General features: G+C 44.6%; 1 protein-coding gene and 1 long non-coding RNA gene across 6 annotated transcripts in view; one reads left to right on the forward strand and one right to left on the reverse strand.

Annotated features, from left to right (window-relative positions):
• Nucleotides 1-381: 381 nt before the first annotated feature.
• Nucleotides 382-17798, forward strand: part of ADORA3 (adenosine A3 receptor) — a 33719-nt gene continuing 16302 nt past the window's right edge. For 2 of the 5 annotated variants that reach the window (XM_005542353.5, XM_005542354.5), the window contains exon 1: nt 4621-5310. In XM_005542353.5, coding sequence (XP_005542410.2) covers nt 4961-5310 — 350 coding nt within the window. In that variant the 5' untranslated portion in view covers nt 4621-4960. Of the gene's footprint in view, nt 430-4620; nt 5311-6518; nt 6667-7328; nt 8459-17798 lie in introns of those variants that run through there. The other 3 variants (XM_005542356.4, XM_015431188.4, XM_073998936.1) reach the window with 3 other exon arrangements.
• Nucleotides 10455-15860, reverse strand: LOC135971802 (uncharacterized). The gene is made up of 2 exons (XR_010588071.2): nt 15596-15860; nt 10455-11573 (listed from the first exon to the last, which is right to left on the reverse strand). It is a non-coding gene; the product is annotated as an uncharacterized lncRNA (long non-coding RNA).

The raw sequence follows: 17798 nt of genomic DNA on the forward strand, positions 1-17798 counted from the left end.
AGTTTCAAAGGAGCATTTCAAGTTCTTCCCGTTCTCTTTCTCAGCAGCAGCCTGGGTCCCGAATGACAGCAGGAACGTGCTGCCCTCTGGTGGCCACCGTTGAGCATAGCGCCTCAGCTGGGACGCAGGAGTCATTCTTTCAGACGCTTGAAGCTGATGCTACCGTGCTAAGACTCCGGCAGTTGAAACGCTTCCTCACTTTCTGAGTGCCTTGAATTCAGTTAGCTGAATCCTTATCTTTCCCCCAGGGCCTGGAGACCTCCTGACACACTCGGTGTGGGTGGGGGGTCTGGTGGGTGAGGCTGAGCGCCCAGAGCATTTCCCCGTCGTTGGGCAGGATTTCCTGTTGCTCAGAGTGAAGGAACCTTGACCTCCCTTTCCAGGCCTCACCCTCCCTCCCACCAACACTGGCACGGAGTGAAATTCCAGGTACTCAGACTACAGCCTGTGAGTCTTGGGCTCCTTGGATTGGCCTCAGTGGCTGGGCCCTGGTTAGAAGGCCCCTGTGGAGAGCGGCTCCAGACCAGCCCCTGGGCGCGGGAAAGCCTGGCCAGACCCCTGGGGCTTGATGGAGTGGCAGACCCGGAAGAGTGGTGGGGGAGGGGCCTAGGGAGCCGCACCTTCAGGGCTGACCCTGAACACTTGTCTTTTCTAAGCCTCTGCTGTCGGCTAGCAAACATGAAGCTCTATAAAAATACAAGGCTTTGGGGAAGTGGTGATGGGGCCAAGAGGAAGTGAGCAACCTAATTTTGCGCAACTCTGCAGGCCGCCGTGGGGTGGGAGAGAGCCTTGGGCAGAAGCCCCACCTTTCGCCTGCCTGACATCCGGTCTCAGCTGCCCGGGGACCAGCTCTAGGGCTCCAGAGGCCTTTTCCCTGGGCTCCTGCTAGCACTGCATCTTGCTGTTTTCGTAGGCTGGCAGCTGGGGTTTTCTAGGCTTTTCTGAGAAGCTGCAAAGGATCAGATGAATCATCTCTCCTGCCAGCCTCTCAGATTGTTACGCGGAACCCCAAGGGCAAGGTTGCAGCCTTGTGGTTGAGCTGTGCCCAGTTGCATCAGACCCAAGTGGGCCCCAGGCCAGGGCTTGGGACAGGTGAGGCCTTTCCCCTCCAGTCACTCTTCCTGTGATTTAAGCCAATGGTTTCTCCTAGATCTTTGCTTCCCTGATGGAGTTCAGGTTCTTTTAGTAGAATTTTAAAATTTATTTTTAATTAAAAAAAATAGAGATGGGGTCTCACTATGTTGGCCAGGTTGGTCTTGAACTCCTGGCCTCAAGCAATCCTCTCATCTCAGCCTCCCACAGTGCTAAGGTTACAGGCTGAGCCACCACACCCAGCCTCTTCTAGCAGAATTGAAAACAGCCATGGCCTTTCTTTTAGGTGGGAAATTCTCCTGAACCACAGTTAACCACAGTTAACATATATATATATATATATATATATATATATATATATATTTTTTTTTTTTTTTTAGAAAAAATTGCACCTTGAGCCAATAAAAATGTTTTCCTTTCTGGCCCAGAGCTCACCTTGGGGCCCCAGCCTTACCAGCGGTCTGCTCATGCAGTCATCTGGTCCTGCCATCTCTTCCTAGCTCAGAGCAGTTGCCAGATCTACGTGATACTTGAGCTTTGTGCCCATAGTCTTGGTGGCTGCTTTCTTTTTTAGATCTGAGAATACTGATCTCTACTAATTTTGATAGCATGGCAACATCAAACCCAGGGACTCCTTGTACTTTTGAAAGGTTTGTGTAGTTTATTTGCTCATTTACTTACTGAGGGCTGCCATTCAGAACCTGGGCTCCGAAGCAGAAGCCTAGGTCTGAATGCTGGCTTTGCCACTGCCTAGCTTACAACTTTGGGCAAGTTATTTAACCCCGCTGAGCCTCAAGTTGCTCAGCATAATGGTAGTATCTATTTCATTCGAGAGCATTGAATGAGTCTGTGAATGTAAGCTGCTTAACACTGAGTAGTTGGTATGATGGAGAGCACTTAAGAGTCCTCGCTGATTTATTGTTTCCTTATATACCCAATGCCTAGTTTATGCCACCTGATTCACTGAAGTGCTTTCCTATTCATTCATGAAAAATGTACTGAGCACCTATGATCTGCCAGGCATCATAGTAGGGGCGAGAAATGCAGCAATGGAAAGTGGTGGTCCCTGCCCTCCAGGAACTCATAGGCTAAGTGGGGAAGCCATATACACCCAGCACAATGCCGTCCCGGAGGAGAAGTGAAGACTGGGAAGTTTTCTTCAAGGTCCTGTTGGGGAACAGTCTTGGAGGAAAAGTATTTGTTTTCTAGGCGGACTTGGGGCAGAAGGGCCCTGCAAACCGGGCAAAGAGTGTGTGCACAGCGGAGAGGAAGTGAAAGAGAATGACTCTGAGCCACGAATTGCTCAGCAAAGTAGACCCAGGTGTCAGGAGACTGCAGAGACCGGGAGACCCATCAGAAGGGTGTAAGCCACTCTAAAGAGTCTGGACTTGATCCTGAGGCAATGCACAGACTAAATGGTTTGGAAGCGGCAGGGGTCATCCTGGGTGTTGAGCTCTGGCATGGTTCCTCTGGTTGCCTGAGGCGCGGAGTAGGAGGCTGCAGCATCTCCTACTTGAGATGTGATGAGGTGCATGACCAAGAGTGGCTGTGTGCCATGGGCTGTGGGTGCAGCGGTAGGAATGGGCAAATGAGGTGGTTTTCTGCCCCAGCCTCTCTGTCCCCTTTCCCAGATTGCCTTTTGGTTTTCAATCTAGGGCCGGGTTCCAGGTCAAAATGTTAAGTGACTGTGAAAGTCCTTCCTCTCTGTTCTCAAATCACCCGCAACCCCAACCCCAGCAGTGATGGACCTTGTCTATTCAGAGAACATGAAGGAAGGGCTTCCCTTGTTCACAGAAAAGAAACCCCCCATGGTATGTGCAGAGAATCCTGAGGATAGAATTCCCAGGTGGGCAGAGGTGGCTAGGTTGGTGACCCTAAGTGTGTCTCCTGCCTTTCTTCTCTCTAGTGGGTTATTCTTTCATGTGTTATCTTGCGTACAGCATGCTGGGTTTGGACACAGACCCCTTTCCTTGGTTTCTCTGACCCAGCTGAGATGGACTGATTACAAAAGAACTCACCTATATACTGGAGTAGGGGAGGGAGGGTTTTTGCAGTGTTTAACCAAGGTTCAAAGAGTGCTATATAGTGAGAAAGGTTTTTGGGTTTTTTTTGTTTTTTTTTTTTTTTGGTAGCATGCAGCCTCTTAGAAATTTCTCTCAGTAACTTCCTTCTCTGAAGCACAGATAAAGAAAGCAATTACAGTAGAAGCATTTGTGAGAGGACGCATTGGAGGCTGATGAAGCTTTTCAAGTTCCAGCAGTGCAGGGATGTGGGCAGAACTGATGTTGGAATATACTAGAATGATGGAAATTCAGTTGGAGAGGACTGCCCCTTTTTAATGTCTGGGGAGTTTGCTCCGGGAGAAATGACAAGTCTGGCAGGGACGAATATGGGATTTGGTAAGACTTGGATCAAACTGGGATACAGCGGTGGTGGTAGGGATTGGAATCAATGAATGATGCCAAAGCAGAGGAACTAACAAGAGGACCCTGATGGGCCCCAGGCAGAGGCCTCTCCCGTATGCCCCACTCCGAAGTGTTTGTTAGTAAACACCAGAACACTATTGTTGTTACTGCTGAATTTTGTTTTGGGCTGTACATATTTAGATGCTTAAGGTAAAAATAATAAAGCTCTCAAGCTACTGTGTGGGCTTCGGTCCAAGTGTTCCTTCTTGTTGCCTCTCTAACATGCCTGGTTAAAATAATCCTTTTGGGTGGTGCTGAGAAGCACCTGAACCAGATGGACTCCCCAAATAACAATGGTGTGCAAGTGTCTCGTTCCCAGAAGTTGGTGACTAGGTAAGCAGCTTCAGGGAGAGGGGGCTGATTCCCAGGCAGTTGCCTGTTTCTGCGGGGATGGGGCTGAGGCGTGGGGAGTGTGGGCAGGAGCACATGCCATTTGATTCTGTTGCATACGTTCTTTTCCCTTCCTTCTGTATGTCTGGTCATTCTGCTCTTCTGTCGTTCCTCACATAGGTTGGACATTGGCCGGCTGCCAGTGTCAGGGCCAGTGTGATTTTGCTGCGGTGTGAGCTGAGAAACAGAGGTGGAGGCTAAGCAGGTGTGATGCTTTGCAGAGGTGCTGAGATTTTGCCCTTCTGACCAGGGAATCTTTGCTTATCCCTTTGATCAAGGATCCTTGCTGCAAAGGCTGGGTATCGGCTGTGCTCAGTGAAGCAAGAACTTAGCAGGAATAGTTCTGGCTAAGGTTAGGAGGCTGCCACCAAAGTCTCTTTTGTTCCTCTTCTCCCCTTTGCCTGCTTGTCATGAGATCTTTTTGCTAAGCTGGCAGAAAGATTGCATAGTCAGTGCTTCCAGCTCCTCTCCCACCTGATTCTGCACTGTCATCTGGTCCCTGGATGAATGAATTCTGACACCCAATCTTGCTTTGAGCCTTCTCTGTGCCACTCGTGACTCCTCCTCTGCTCTTTCCATCTTTCTGCTGAGAGTTCCTGGCTCTGTACTTCCTCTTGGCCCATCTCACTTCCTGAAACAAGCCTGAAGAGGGTTGCTTATCTCGATGGAACTCAGAAAGCCAAAAAGCTGCAGGCAGAGGCCTTGAGGGCATCGGTTTGGGGAACTAAGAGCAGCAGCACTTTCAGATTCAGTCCATATAGAACTGTCCTCCAGGGTTCTGGGAACCTGAGGATGTGCGGCGCGTAAAGGGGCTGGAAGTGATCCACCTGTGATGAGCCCTTTCTAAGAGATCACCCCACCAGAAAAGAGTAGGAATGAGCGAGTTGGGAATTTTAGACTGTCACTGCACATGGACCTCTGGGAAGACGTCTGGCAAGAGCTAGGCCCACTGGCCCTACAGACGGATCTTGCTGGCTCACCTGTCCCTGTGGAGGTTCCCCTGGGAAGGCAAGATGCCCAACAACAGCACTGCTCCGTCATTGACCGATGTTACCTACATCACCATGGAGATTTTCATTGGACTCTGCGCCATAGTGGGCAACGTGCTGGTCATCTGGGTGGTCAAGCTGAACCCCAGCCTGCAGACCACCACCTTCTATTTCATTGTCTCTCTAGCCCTGGCTGACATTGCTGTTGGGGTGCTGGTCATGCCTTTGGCCGTTGTCGTCAGTCTGGGCATCACAATCCACTTCTACAGCTGCCTTTTTATGGCCTGCCTACTGCTGATCTTTACCCACGCCTCCATCATGTCCTTGCTGGCCATCGCTGTGGACCGATACTTGCGGGTCAAGCTTACCGTCAGGTAGCCTGCAGGGTGGGGTGGGCAGCAATTGAGACACCTGGGAAATGAGACTACAAAGCCCAGAGCCCAGACTTTTTGAGTAAAAAATGAATCCAAATTGGCCCTTGATGTTGAAAGAGGGCAGTAAGTGTCTTTTTGTGATATGGTCTGTGAGGGGGTTAGCAACAATGAGCTGGGATTCAGGAGCTAGAATCAGAGGAATGCTCCAGTCCTCTCCCCACTGATAGGGGTGGGTGCTCAATCCCTCCAGCTATAATTACTAATCCTTGGCTAGAAATGATGAAATCTTGATGCATCTTTAATTAGTAAAAAATTCTCTTCAGTTTTAGAAATGATAAAAGCCTACTAAGATAAGACGTATTATTTTAGGAGAAGCAGGCAGATAAGAATAAGAGGAGATAAACCGATGGCTCTATTGTTTTGCAAATGTAGGTTATTATTTTATCTTTGCTTCCTATTCTGTGCCCACTTCAATGTTGAGAAAGGGATTCTTGGAATATATATATATATATTCCTATATATATTTATTATATTAAATATATGTATCCTGTGTGTGTGTGTATATATATATTTTTTTTCCTCCTTCTCCTCCTGAGATGTGAGAGCTTTTTTCCTAAAAATATTTTTCATTACATGTGACTATATGAAGAGAACGGACTGCCAAATGGAGAAATCTATTTCCCCGGGCGACCTAAATTGCATTGGTCTCATGTTTCTCTTCACTTCTCTGGAGGAAAGAGCAGAGTGAGGGAGCTACAAACAAGCTTTAGATGTAGACAGTCTGGGTTCAAATCCCAGATGTGAGATCTGATCTTGAACAAGTTGTTTAACTTTGTCTCCTTTGGTTTCCACTCTGTATCACGGTGGTGACGATGCTCGGAACTCAGACTTACCTTTTTTTAGTTTTAGCCCCACCACTTCCAACTTATAAAAGTTACTTGTTTGTGTTTCACTTTTAATCTATAACATGGGGATAATTGCAGTATCCTCATAAGATGGAATGCGTTAACATATGTAAAGCTCTTAGAAACATACCAGTCACACAGTCTGTGCTCAATAAATAGTGGCTGTCATTACTATTATTTTCACAATTGCCATCAATAAAATGGAGGTTATAATAAAATATCTCCTGTTTGTTGTGAGATGTAATTGAGATAAAAATCTACTGATACTTAACTGTATTTGTTTCCTTTTTGTGGTCTGTACAGGCTGTTGTCCGGAAGGACAGTTTAAGGAGAAATGAGGACTCTTACTGGATGAGTCTTTTCAGGTCTCTGAAACACTTCAACACAATTTTGTAACTTCATTGATTCATTTAACTCAAATACCAAGTATGGATGCCCATGCAGATAGAGAAGCAGGAGCAGGCACAGGTAGAGGGGAAGTGTTGGGGAGGCATAGTATAATTTATGAGAATCTGCACAACAGCCAAAACAGAATAGTGCCAAGAGCAGCAGGCAAGCTTGCTTTGAGAATATCATTTCTCACCAGGCAGACAATCCTCGGAGACTTAGATGAATCTTAGCTCCCAGGAATCGAATAATTCTTGGGCTTACGCCTTATTGGGAACAGAAGGAGTAAACTGAGTTTAAGGGGGACTTAAACTGCTGAATTCATCTGTGGATGTTTTTGAGTTAAAAAAAAAGAAAAAAAAGAAAGAAAAAGATAGATAACTGTTGTATAGCTCTCAGGAAGTGGAGCCCTGAGTGGGGCACGTAAGCACTTGACTCTAGGCAACATCTTCCTTATCCATTCAAGAGTGTTCTTCTTTAGAAAAGTCCCCATAGATGTTTCCTGGATTTTTCTCCAATCGTTGTCTGCTCATCTTGTCTTCATATCCAGTGGAGTTTAGCTGAAATCACCATAGAATACCAATGCCACCCTCCCTTAGCAGAAGATTGGAGAATTAAGAGATTATATGCCTTATCTCACCTCTCTCTCTCTCCTTTACCAGCTCCATCTCCCTTACCCTTTAGCAATTCCTGCTATGAACTCACTGGCTCTCTTCATTCACACAGATACAAGAGGGTCACAACTCACAGAAGAATATGGCTGGCCCTGGGCCTTTGCTGGCTGGTGTCATTCCTGGTGGGACTGACCCCCATGTTTGGCTGGAACATGAAACTGACCTCAGAGTACCACAGAAATGTCACCTTCCTTTCATGCCAATTCCTTTCTGTCATGAGAATGGACTACATGGTATACTTCAGCTTCTTCACCTGGATTTTCATCCCCCTGGTAGTCATGTGTGCCATCTATCTTGACATCTTTTACATCATCCGGAACAAACTCAGTCAGAACTTCTCTAACTCCAAAGAGACAGGTGCATTTTATGGACGGGAGTTCAAGACAGCTAAGTCCTTGTTTCTGGTTCTTTTCTTGTTTGCTCTGTCATGGCTGCCTTTATCCATCATCAACTGCATCATCCACTTTAATGGTGAGGTACCACAGCTTGTGCTGTACATGGGCATCCTGCTGTCCCATGCCAATTCCATGATGAACCCTATCGTCTACGCCTATAAAATAAAGAAGTTCAAGGAAACCTACCTTTTGATCCTCAAAGCCTGTGTGGTCTGCCATCCCTCTGATTCTTTGGACACAAGCATTGAGAAGAATTCTGAGTAGTTATCCATCAGAGATGACTCTCTGTCTCACTGACCTTCAGATTCACCATCAACAAACACTTGAGGGCCTGTATACCTGGGCTAAGGGATTTTTACATCCTTGATTACTTCCACCAAGGTGGGAGCATCGCTCGTGTTCCCCAATTTTATCTCCCCCACTCCACTACTCTCTTCCTCCACTTCATGTTTCTCTTGGCCTTCTTCTGTATTCAATGTTTTGGAGGCCTGACTTGAGGACAACATATTATTGATACTATTGTCTGTTTTCCTCCTTCCCAAATAGAAGAATAAGTCATGGAGCCTGAAGGGTGCCTAGTTGATTTACTGACCAAAGGCTCTAGTTGGGCTGAACATGTGTGTGGTGGTGACTCAGTTCCATGTCATTGTGGAATTGAGCAGAGAACCTGCTCTCGGAGGATGCCTAGGAGATATTGGGAACAGAAGGAATGAACTGAGTTTAAGGGGGACTTAAACTGCTGAATTCACCTGTGGATGTTTTTGAGTAAATAAAAGATAATAGCTAACTGTCATGTAGCTCTTTGCTGGGGTAACTTGGAGCTTAAATACCCAGCTGGCTGTCTTTGGCACTCAACCTGCTTGCTACCTGGAGCCATGTGGTGGCATACACACCTTCTTACTCTTAGCCCCAGAACACCCTGATCCTTATTCCTGGGTTCATCAGAGCATTTGTCAACTTTATGAACCATTCCTCTATTGTGAGAGAAAGAATCCTACTCATTTTTCCTGGTGTTTCATTCTCATAGGAGTAGTGGGGGTAGGGCAAAAAGAGACAATGGATAGCCATGATTTGTTGAGCCCTTTTCTTTCTTTCTTCCTTCCTTCCTTCCTTCCTTCCTTTCTTTCTTTTCTTTCTTTCTTTCTTTCTTTCTTCTTTCTTTTCTTTTTTTGAGACAAGGTCTTGCTCTGTGACCCAGGCTGGAGCATAGTGACTCGATTACAGATCATTGCAGCCTCAACATCTCTGGCTCAAGGGATCCTCCCACTTTAGCCTCCCAAGTGTCTGGGACCAGGTGCATACCATCAAGCCCAGCTAATTTTTTAATTATTATTTTTTTTTGTAAAGACAGGGTCTCTTTATGTTGCTCAGGCTGGTCTTGAACTCCTAGCCTTAAGTGATCCTCCTGCCTTGGCCTCCCAAAGTGTTGGGATTACAGGTGTGAACCACTGCACCTGGCCTGTTGAGCACTGTCTATGCAGTAAGTACTTTGCATGCATTACCTCCTTTGATCCTGACAATCTGTGAGGTAGGTACCACTATAGTGATCATCTCCATTTTGCAGAAGAAAAAAACTGAGGCACAGAGAAGTTAAGTAACTTGTCCATAGTTTCATGATTAACAAATAATAGAGCCAGGATTTAAGCTTAACCTTGCCTTGCAGATCCCAAGCTTCTTGCCACCCATTCTCAGACATAAAGAGGAACTTGTAACATTAAAGCCCAAACTTTCAAGCTCATCTTACGTACGATTAACAGATAGGTACAGACTACAGCTTTGTACACTTGAGGACTTCCAGAGTTTTGCCTTAGCTACTATTGCTGATCTCTAATTAATCAGGATATGAGACAGGATAGAGTGCCAGTCACATCTTCTGAGCATTGAATGTGGCTCTAGAGATTCAAGGTGTCATCTCTGATTTGATCTATCCAAATTTGCTGCTGTGAACTCTCACTTTCAAGACAATATTTTAGCTAGACAAGAGCAATAAGATGGAGATTTCAATTAAACAGCATCAAAGTGGGTAAGCGTATCTGAAAATGAAATTAATTCTTAGCTGAAGGGGTGGCCTGCCCCTCCACACCTGTGGGTGTTTCTCGTAAGGTGGAACGAGAGACTTGAGAAAAGAAATAAGACACAGAGACAAAGTATAGAGAAAGAAAAGCGGGGGCCCAGGGGACCGGCGCTCAGCTTACAGAGGACCCACGCCGGCCCCGGTCTCTGAGTTCCCTTAGTATTTATTGATAATTATCTTTACCATCTTAAAGACAGGGGAGTGGCAGGACAATAGGATCAAAGAAAAAAGAGGAAATCGGCAGTAAGACATATGAACAAACACCTCTGTGACATGAATAAGTTCAAAGGACAATGCTGTGCCTTGAGATGCATATGCAAACATCTCCATAAACCTTTTAGCTGCATACTTTCAGTCTATCACATGGGGAGAAACCTTAGACAATATCTAGCTTTCCTAGGCAGAGGTCCCTGCGACCTTTGGCCGTGTACGTGTCTCTGGGTAGTTGAAATTAAGAGAATGGTGATAACTTTTAACCAGCAAGCTACCTTCAGGCATTTGTTTAACAAAGACACATCCTGCACAGCCCAAAATCCATTAAACCTTGAGTCACCGCAACACATGTCTCTTGCAAAGGACAAGGTTGGGGGTAGGGTCACAGATTAACAGCATCACAAATACAGAACAAAATGGAGTCTCTTATGTCTACTTCTTTCTATATAGACACAGTAACAGGCTGATCTCTCTTCCTTTTCCCCACATTTCCCCCTTTTCTTTTCAACGAAACCACCATTGTCATCATGACACCGAGATTACATATTTCACAAAGTAATAGAATATCACAAAGCAAGTGGAGGCAGGATGAGATCACAGGATGGTGTTAAAATTAAAATTTTTGGGCATGCATAGTCATGGATAACATCTTATCAGAAAACAGGGTTTGAGAGCAGACAACCTGTCTGACCAAAATTTATTAGGTGGGAATTTCCTCATCCTAATAAGCCTGGGAGCGCTACAGGAGGCCGGGGCTTATTTCATCCCTTCGGCTTCAACCGTAAAAGGCGGCACGCCTCCAAGGGGGTCGTTTATAGGCCTACCCTCAGAGCGCATTCTCTTTCTCAGGGGTGTTCCTTGCTGAGAAAAAGAATTCAGCGATATTTCTCCTATTTGCATAATGAAAAGAGAAGAAATATGGCTCTGTTCCGTCCGGCTCACCGGCGGCCAGTTCAAGGTTGCCTCCCTTGTTCCCTGAACATTGCTGTTATCCTGTTCTTTCTTCAAGAAGCCCAGATTTCATATTGTTCAAACACACATGCTCCACAAACAATTTGTGCAGTTAAGGCAATCATCACAGGGTCCTGAGGTGACATATATCCTCCTCAGTTTACAAAGAAGATGATAGAATTAAGAGATTAAAGTAAAGACAGACATAAGAAATTACAAAAGTATTAATTTTGGAGAACTAATAAATGTCCATGAAATCTTCACATTTTATGTTTTTCTGCCGTGGCTTCAGCCAGTCCCTGCGTTCAAGGTCCCTGACTTCCCGCAACGTTCTCCCTCCCTTTTCCTCTATATAAATGTGCCATGGTGATGAAGGCTTGTTCGTTAGTCAATGGTGCTCGATTGCGGTGTTTCCGTCTCCGTGGAGGCGCTTTTCTTTGCATCTCCGATGGGTTCATTGTAGAACTTCAAATGTTTAGTGGGTATCCAAACAGGAAGCTGATTTTCTCCTGGTGAAACACAAGCAAAACCTCTTCCCCAGGTTATCACCTTCCCTATTTCCCATGTCTTATTTTTGTTGTCTTTCCACCAAATCAGTTTTCCTTCATGTGGACTGTTCTTTTTACCAGTAAGATGTTGTTCTGCAGAAGTAGTAGTCTGATTTCTATAAATGTTTAAAAAATTTAAAGTATAGAGTGCTAGATTAAGCTGCATCTGAGGAGTGGTACACTCCTTACTGTCTCCCCCTTTTTTTTTGTTTAACTAACTGAGTTTTGAGTGTTCTATTAGTTCTTTCAACTATGGCCTGTCCTTGGGAATTATAAGGAATTCCTGTTGTATGTGTAATATTCCACTGATTTAAGAATTTTTGGAAAGCTTTACTACAATAACCTGGTCCATTGTCAGTTTTAATTTTTTCTGGAACTCCCATTACAGCAAAACAAGATAATAAATGTTTTTTAACATGGGAAGTACTTTCTCCTGAAACCTGGTGGCTGGTTCTTTATTATTTATTTATTTATTTATTTTTTATTTATTTATTTATTTATTTTTTTTGAGACGGAGTCTTGCTCTGTCGCCCAGGCTGGAGTGCAGTGGCCGGATCTCAGCTCACTGCAAGCTCCGCCTCCCGGGTTCGGGCCATTCTCCTGTCTCAGCCTCCTGAGTAGCTGGGACTACAGGCGCCCGCCACCTCGCCCGGCTAGTTTTTTGTATTTTTTTTTTAGTAGAGACGGGGTTTCACCGTGTTAGCCAGGATGGTCTCGATCTCCTGACCTAGTGATCCGCCCGTCTCGGCCTCCCAAAGTGCTGGGATTACAGGCTTGAGCCACCGCGCCCGGCCGGTTCTTTATTATTTATGGCTGGTATAGTAAAGGCAAATTTTTCACAATCTTACTCTGCCAGAGGAATGGTAAAAAAGCAATCCTTAAGATCAATTATAATTAAAGGCCAGTCTTTTGGGATCATGGCCGGAGAGGGCAACCCGGGTTGAAGAGGCCCCATGGGTTGAATTACAGCATTTACGGCTCTTAAGTCCATTAACATACGCCATTTGCCTGATTTTTTCTGAATTACAAATACAGGAGAATTCCAGGGTGAGAATGAAGGCTCAATGTGTCCTTTTTTTAATTGTTCCTTTGCTAATGAATGTAAAGCCTCCAGTTTTTGCTTTGGTAGCGGCCACTGATTTACCCATACCGGTTTTTCTGTTTTCCAAGTTAATGGAATGGGTTTAGGAGGCGCTACAGTGGCCGCCCCTAAAAAGGATACCCTATTCCTTTTCTTTCTTGATTTTTCTTAGTCTCAATTGGGACTTTAATGCCATTTTCATTTTTTCCTAACCCCTTTCCTGGTATATATCCCATCTTAGTCATGATTTTTTGACTCGTGGGGCTGTATAATGGAGCGGGCATAATGATTTCCGTACCCCATTGCTGTAATAAATCTCGACCCCATAGATTAACAGAAATTGAAGTAATCATTGGCTGAACAGTACTTTCTTGATTATCTGGTCCTAAACAATGTAAAATCATTGTACTTTCGTACACTTCTGAAGCTGTGCCTACGCCGACAAGTCTTGTAACAGCCTTTTGTTTAGGCCAATTTTTTGGCCATTGATTTAAAGCAATGACAGAGATATCTGCTCCAGTGTCTACCAACCCTTCAAACTGTTTTCCTTGAATAATGGCCTTACACACAGATCTGCTCTCAGAGACCAGATTTGCCCAATATGCAGCCTTTCCTGTTGGATCAGTGCTTCCGAACCCTCCTGTTCTTTTTATCTCACTGTTTCCAACTTTAATATAAGGTAGGAGTAATAATTGAGCAATCCTGTCTCCTGGACTGGCACTCCAAGGAATTGAGGAACTAATAACCAATTGAATTTCGCCTTTACAGTCTGAATCAACCACACCAGTATGAATTTGAACTCCTTTTAGATTTAAACTTGATCTTCCTAAGATTAGTCCTACAGTCCCCTCAGGCAATGGGCCATATACCCCTGTGGGGATTTTTCGAGGCGGCTCCCCTGGAAGCAGAGAGACTGCTTGTATGGTGCATAAATCTACTGCTGCACTGCCGCTTGTGGCGGGGGATAATTGCTGTATTGTGATAACTGGCTTATTCCCTGAGACACTTGTGACAGTGGGGGTTGTTGTTCCTGAAAACCCTGAGGAACAAAGGGCTGAATTTGGAATGCCCCAGTTTGTTGCGGGGCCTGAGGCTGGCCCCTCCTCTCGTTTCCCGACAGTGGTTGCCCATTTTTATCAAATTTAGAATGACATTGATCACCCCAATGTTTTCCCTTTTTACATCTTGGACATAGGCCAGGTGGCTCTTTATCTGTTCTTGTAGTAGCTTGAGTAGTTACATTTTGTTTATTTGAGACTAGGCAATTCTTTTTTAGATGACCAATTTGACCACAATTATAACATCTTCCCCCAAATGTTCTAACCTGTCCTCCTAAAGCAACTCCTGTGATTGCTTGAGCCATAAGCATAGCTTTATGCATAGCTCCTCCAATTCCATCGCAGGCCTTAACGTACTCTGAGATTACATCTGATCCTGCAGGAACCCTTCCTTTTAATGGCTTAATGGCTGATTGACATTCAGGATTGGCGTTTTCATATGCCATCAACTCCACTATGACCTCACGGGCATTCTCATCGGTAATTGACTTTTGAGCAGCATCTTGAAGTCTTGCTACAAAATCAGGGTAGGGCTCTTTAGAGCCTTGTCTTATTGTATTAAAGGAGGGGCAGGCAGTTCCTGGGTCTTGGATTTTCTCCCAGGCCCTAAGGCAGATAGCCCTAATTTGCTCAATGGCCTCATTTGGCATTATTACATGTTGGTCAACAGTGCTCCAATTTTGACCTATTCCTAATAGTTGATCTGCATCTATGTCAATTGGAGGATTGGCAGTCCTATTTTTTCGGACCTGTACTTGTGCCCCATCAATCCACCAAGTCTTAAATTGTAAAAATTGAGAGGGTGAGAGTGAGGATTTTGCCAGAATCTCCCAATCATAAGGAATGAGTCTATGTCCATGAGCAATGGAATCTAATAATGTTCTCATGTAAGGAGAGTTGGATCCATACTGTTTTACTCCCTCTTTCATTTCTTTTAGCATTTTTATAGAAAAAGACTTATATCTGGCTTCAGCTACGGGAAGCTCTCCCTCTTGGGCCCCTTCTCCAGGTGGTCTTGCTTCTAATATTACTGGGAATTGCCACGCCTCAATATCTCCTTGTTTTCTTGCCTCATCAATAATTTTATGTAACGCACTACCCTGTGTACTAGGCGGTGCTGTAGGATTAAGTCTCATGGTGGGCGGCTGAGGATATGGCGACCTGCCCTGTGGCGCTGGAAATGTTCCTGGCTGTCCATACGGATTTTCTGGGGGCTGCCGATACTGCAGTTCGGCTGGCAGCCAGTATTGATAGGCTACTGGCGGCTGGGTCTTATCTTCTACCGGCTGATATTGTGGACACTGCATTTGGAATGGCATTGCCATGATAGAGACTCTATCTTTTTCTGTTTGATCTTCTTTTGGAGTTTGTACTTGTTTAACCTGCATTTGAGGTTGTAAATTTACAGGCATCTGAACTGCTGGAAGAGCAGTTGGCCATCGTGGTCTAGACTCTGATGGCTCTGCTAATTCTGAATTTTTTTCTTCTAATTTTAACGTTTCAGGATACACTACCTCCTGTAATTGATTATTGTCAACATTTTGCGTTGACCGAGCCATAGCCGGCTCTGATACACATTGACAGTGTGAACTTTCCTTTCCTTTTCGGGATTCTATCCCTGCCTCTTTTTCACAATCTACTGCACAGCTTTTAGGGACATCAGAAATTGGAACGCTATCTTCTTCTGTTTGAAATGGTTCTAAAGCTACTTTAATAATGACCCAATCATTCCATGCTGTGAGCGGAATGATTTTACCTTCCCTACTTGCTTGTTTTAATTCTTTGCCAATTTTTTCCCAATCTTTTAGATCTAAAGTTCCCTGTTCCGGAAACCATGGACAAAACTGCTCTATTGTTTGAAATAGCGTAATTAGATTTTTGGTAGAGACTTTAACTCCCCCTCTTTTTAAGAGAATTTTAATAAAGCTGCGATAAGAGGCATATTTACTCTTAGTTTGCCCCATTGTTACCCTAGGTTCTTCCGAGCGCACAAGCTTACCGCAAGGCTGACTGTAGACGTACTCGGGAGTCTCTCGTCGACTTGTCCTCAGTGACCACGCTCCAGCGTACCTTCACCTTAGAGAAAAGCTTCCACGTTGGGCACCAGATGAAGGGGTGGCCTGCCCCTCCACACCTGTGGGTGTTTCTCGTAAGGTGGAACGAGAGACTTGAGAAAAGAAATAAGACACAGAGACAAAGTATAGAGAAAGAAAAGCGGGGGCCCAGGGGACCGGTGCTCAGCTTACAGAGGACCCACGCCGGCCCCGGTCTCTGAGTTCCCTTAGTATTTATTGATAATTGTCTTTACCATCTTAAAGACAGGGGAGTGGCAGGACAATAGGATCAAAGAAAAAAGAGGAAATCGGCAGTAAGACATATGAACAAACACCTCTGTGACATGAATAAGTTCAAAGGACAATGCTGTGCCTTGAGATGCATATGCAAACATCTCCATAAACCTTTTAGCTGCATACTTTCAGTCTATCACATGGGGAGAAACCTTAGACAATATCTAGCTTTCCTAGGCAGAGGTCCCTGCGACCTTTGGCCGTGTACGCGTCTCTGGGTAGTTGAAATTAAGAGAATGGTGATAACTTTTAACCAGCAAGCTACCTTCAGGCATTTGTTTAACAAAGACACATCCTGCACAGCCCAAAATCCATTAAACCTTGAGTCACCGCAACACATGTCTCTTGCAAAGGACAAGGTTGGGGGTAGGGTCACAGATTAACAGCATCACAAATACAGAACAAAATGGAGTCTCTTATGTCTACTTCTTTCTATATAGACACAGTAACAGGCTGATCTCTCTTCCTTTTCCCCACACTTAGCCAGTCCTGAAGGTTTGTCCTGAACCTAATTTTAGGCCAGAGCCTGATAACCAAATTTATCTTAACGTTTCATTTCAGCAAAGGAGCCTTGCTTCTCCTCCTGCCAGCCCAGGAATCAATAATTCTAGGTGTTTCCCTTCTAATTTGTAGTATTTAAAAGGCACTTCCAGGATGAGGCCCTAGGTTTATTCTAGGGCTTCAGGAGTCTCAGGCACACTGTTCACCTTGGAACAACTTTTGCCCCATTGGAGAAATGAGAGGAAGGGTCCTGCAGCCCTCAGTCTCCTGGTAATCCCCACACCATGCTTCTTAATTTACAAACAGCTTCTAATGTAGATACACTACGTTGTACACTATGTTGCCATAGAAACACTTAACACTGCCCTGTTTTTTAAAACTTGATTTAAATGGACCACTTCCCTCAAGACAAAACAGCATTCTGTCCTGAGTCATTTGGTATCCTTAGCTCCTGAGTTTCAGAACTGCTTTTACTTTTTTCTTTTCTTCCCTCTTCCTCTTCCTCCTCTCTGTCGCTCTCTCTCTCTCTTTTTTTCTTTTTCTGATTGCCGCTGCTTAGCAAGTCCACTGATAGCTTGCTGGGAGTTGTTTTTTTATTTTTGTCTAAAGGGAATCTTCTGACTTAAGGTGTTCCGTAAGCCCAGGAGTCCTTACAGTGAAAATAAATGTATTTCAAAGTAAACTCAAAAAAGATGAATGAAGAATCACGGTGAGGAGCTTGGTTAGAAGTGACAAGATCCACTCTGGTTTCAGGTTTAGAGATTAGTGTCACAGGAATCTCCCAGGAGCCCCTCTTCTGGCTTGCCCTCTTTCAGCTAAATGGTAAAGGATAACTGCAGACTTTTATTCTAAAGGAATAAGATTAAAAAGGCCACCCAGACAAAACTGAGGTTTGCTTCCTCCCTTTCCTCCATATGAATAAGCTGGAACTAGGGTGGATGTTGAGTAAGTGGGTTTATTTGCCTTATTTTTAAAATCAAGTCAACTGGGGAAAAAAGTAGAGACCCACCTAATGAGAAGAAGCAAAGGCTATTTATTCTGAGCTTGCTATATAGCAAGGGGGTCAGCTGTAGTCACTTGCATTTTGGCAGAGACTCAAAGGTAGGCAGAAGAGTGGGAAACATTTATAGTAGCATACAAACACAAACTTAGGCACATTCAAATTTTAATGAGTTTATTTGAGCATTCAATGATTCATGAATTGGGCAGCACCAGACTGCAAGTGGTTCAGTGCTCCACCAAAGGGGGCAAGAGAGGAAACTTTTATGAGATATTTGTGAAAGTAAGACAAAGAAAATATATTTTATTGGTTAAAGTGGAAAGTCCCTAGTTCAAGGTTAGGTTGGTGTTTTC

Source organism: Macaca fascicularis, chromosome 1 (genome assembly GCF_037993035.2).
Source record: "Macaca fascicularis isolate 582-1 chromosome 1, T2T-MFA8v1.1".
In the NCBI taxonomy this organism is placed as follows: Eukaryota; Metazoa; Chordata; class Mammalia; order Primates; family Cercopithecidae; genus Macaca; species Macaca fascicularis.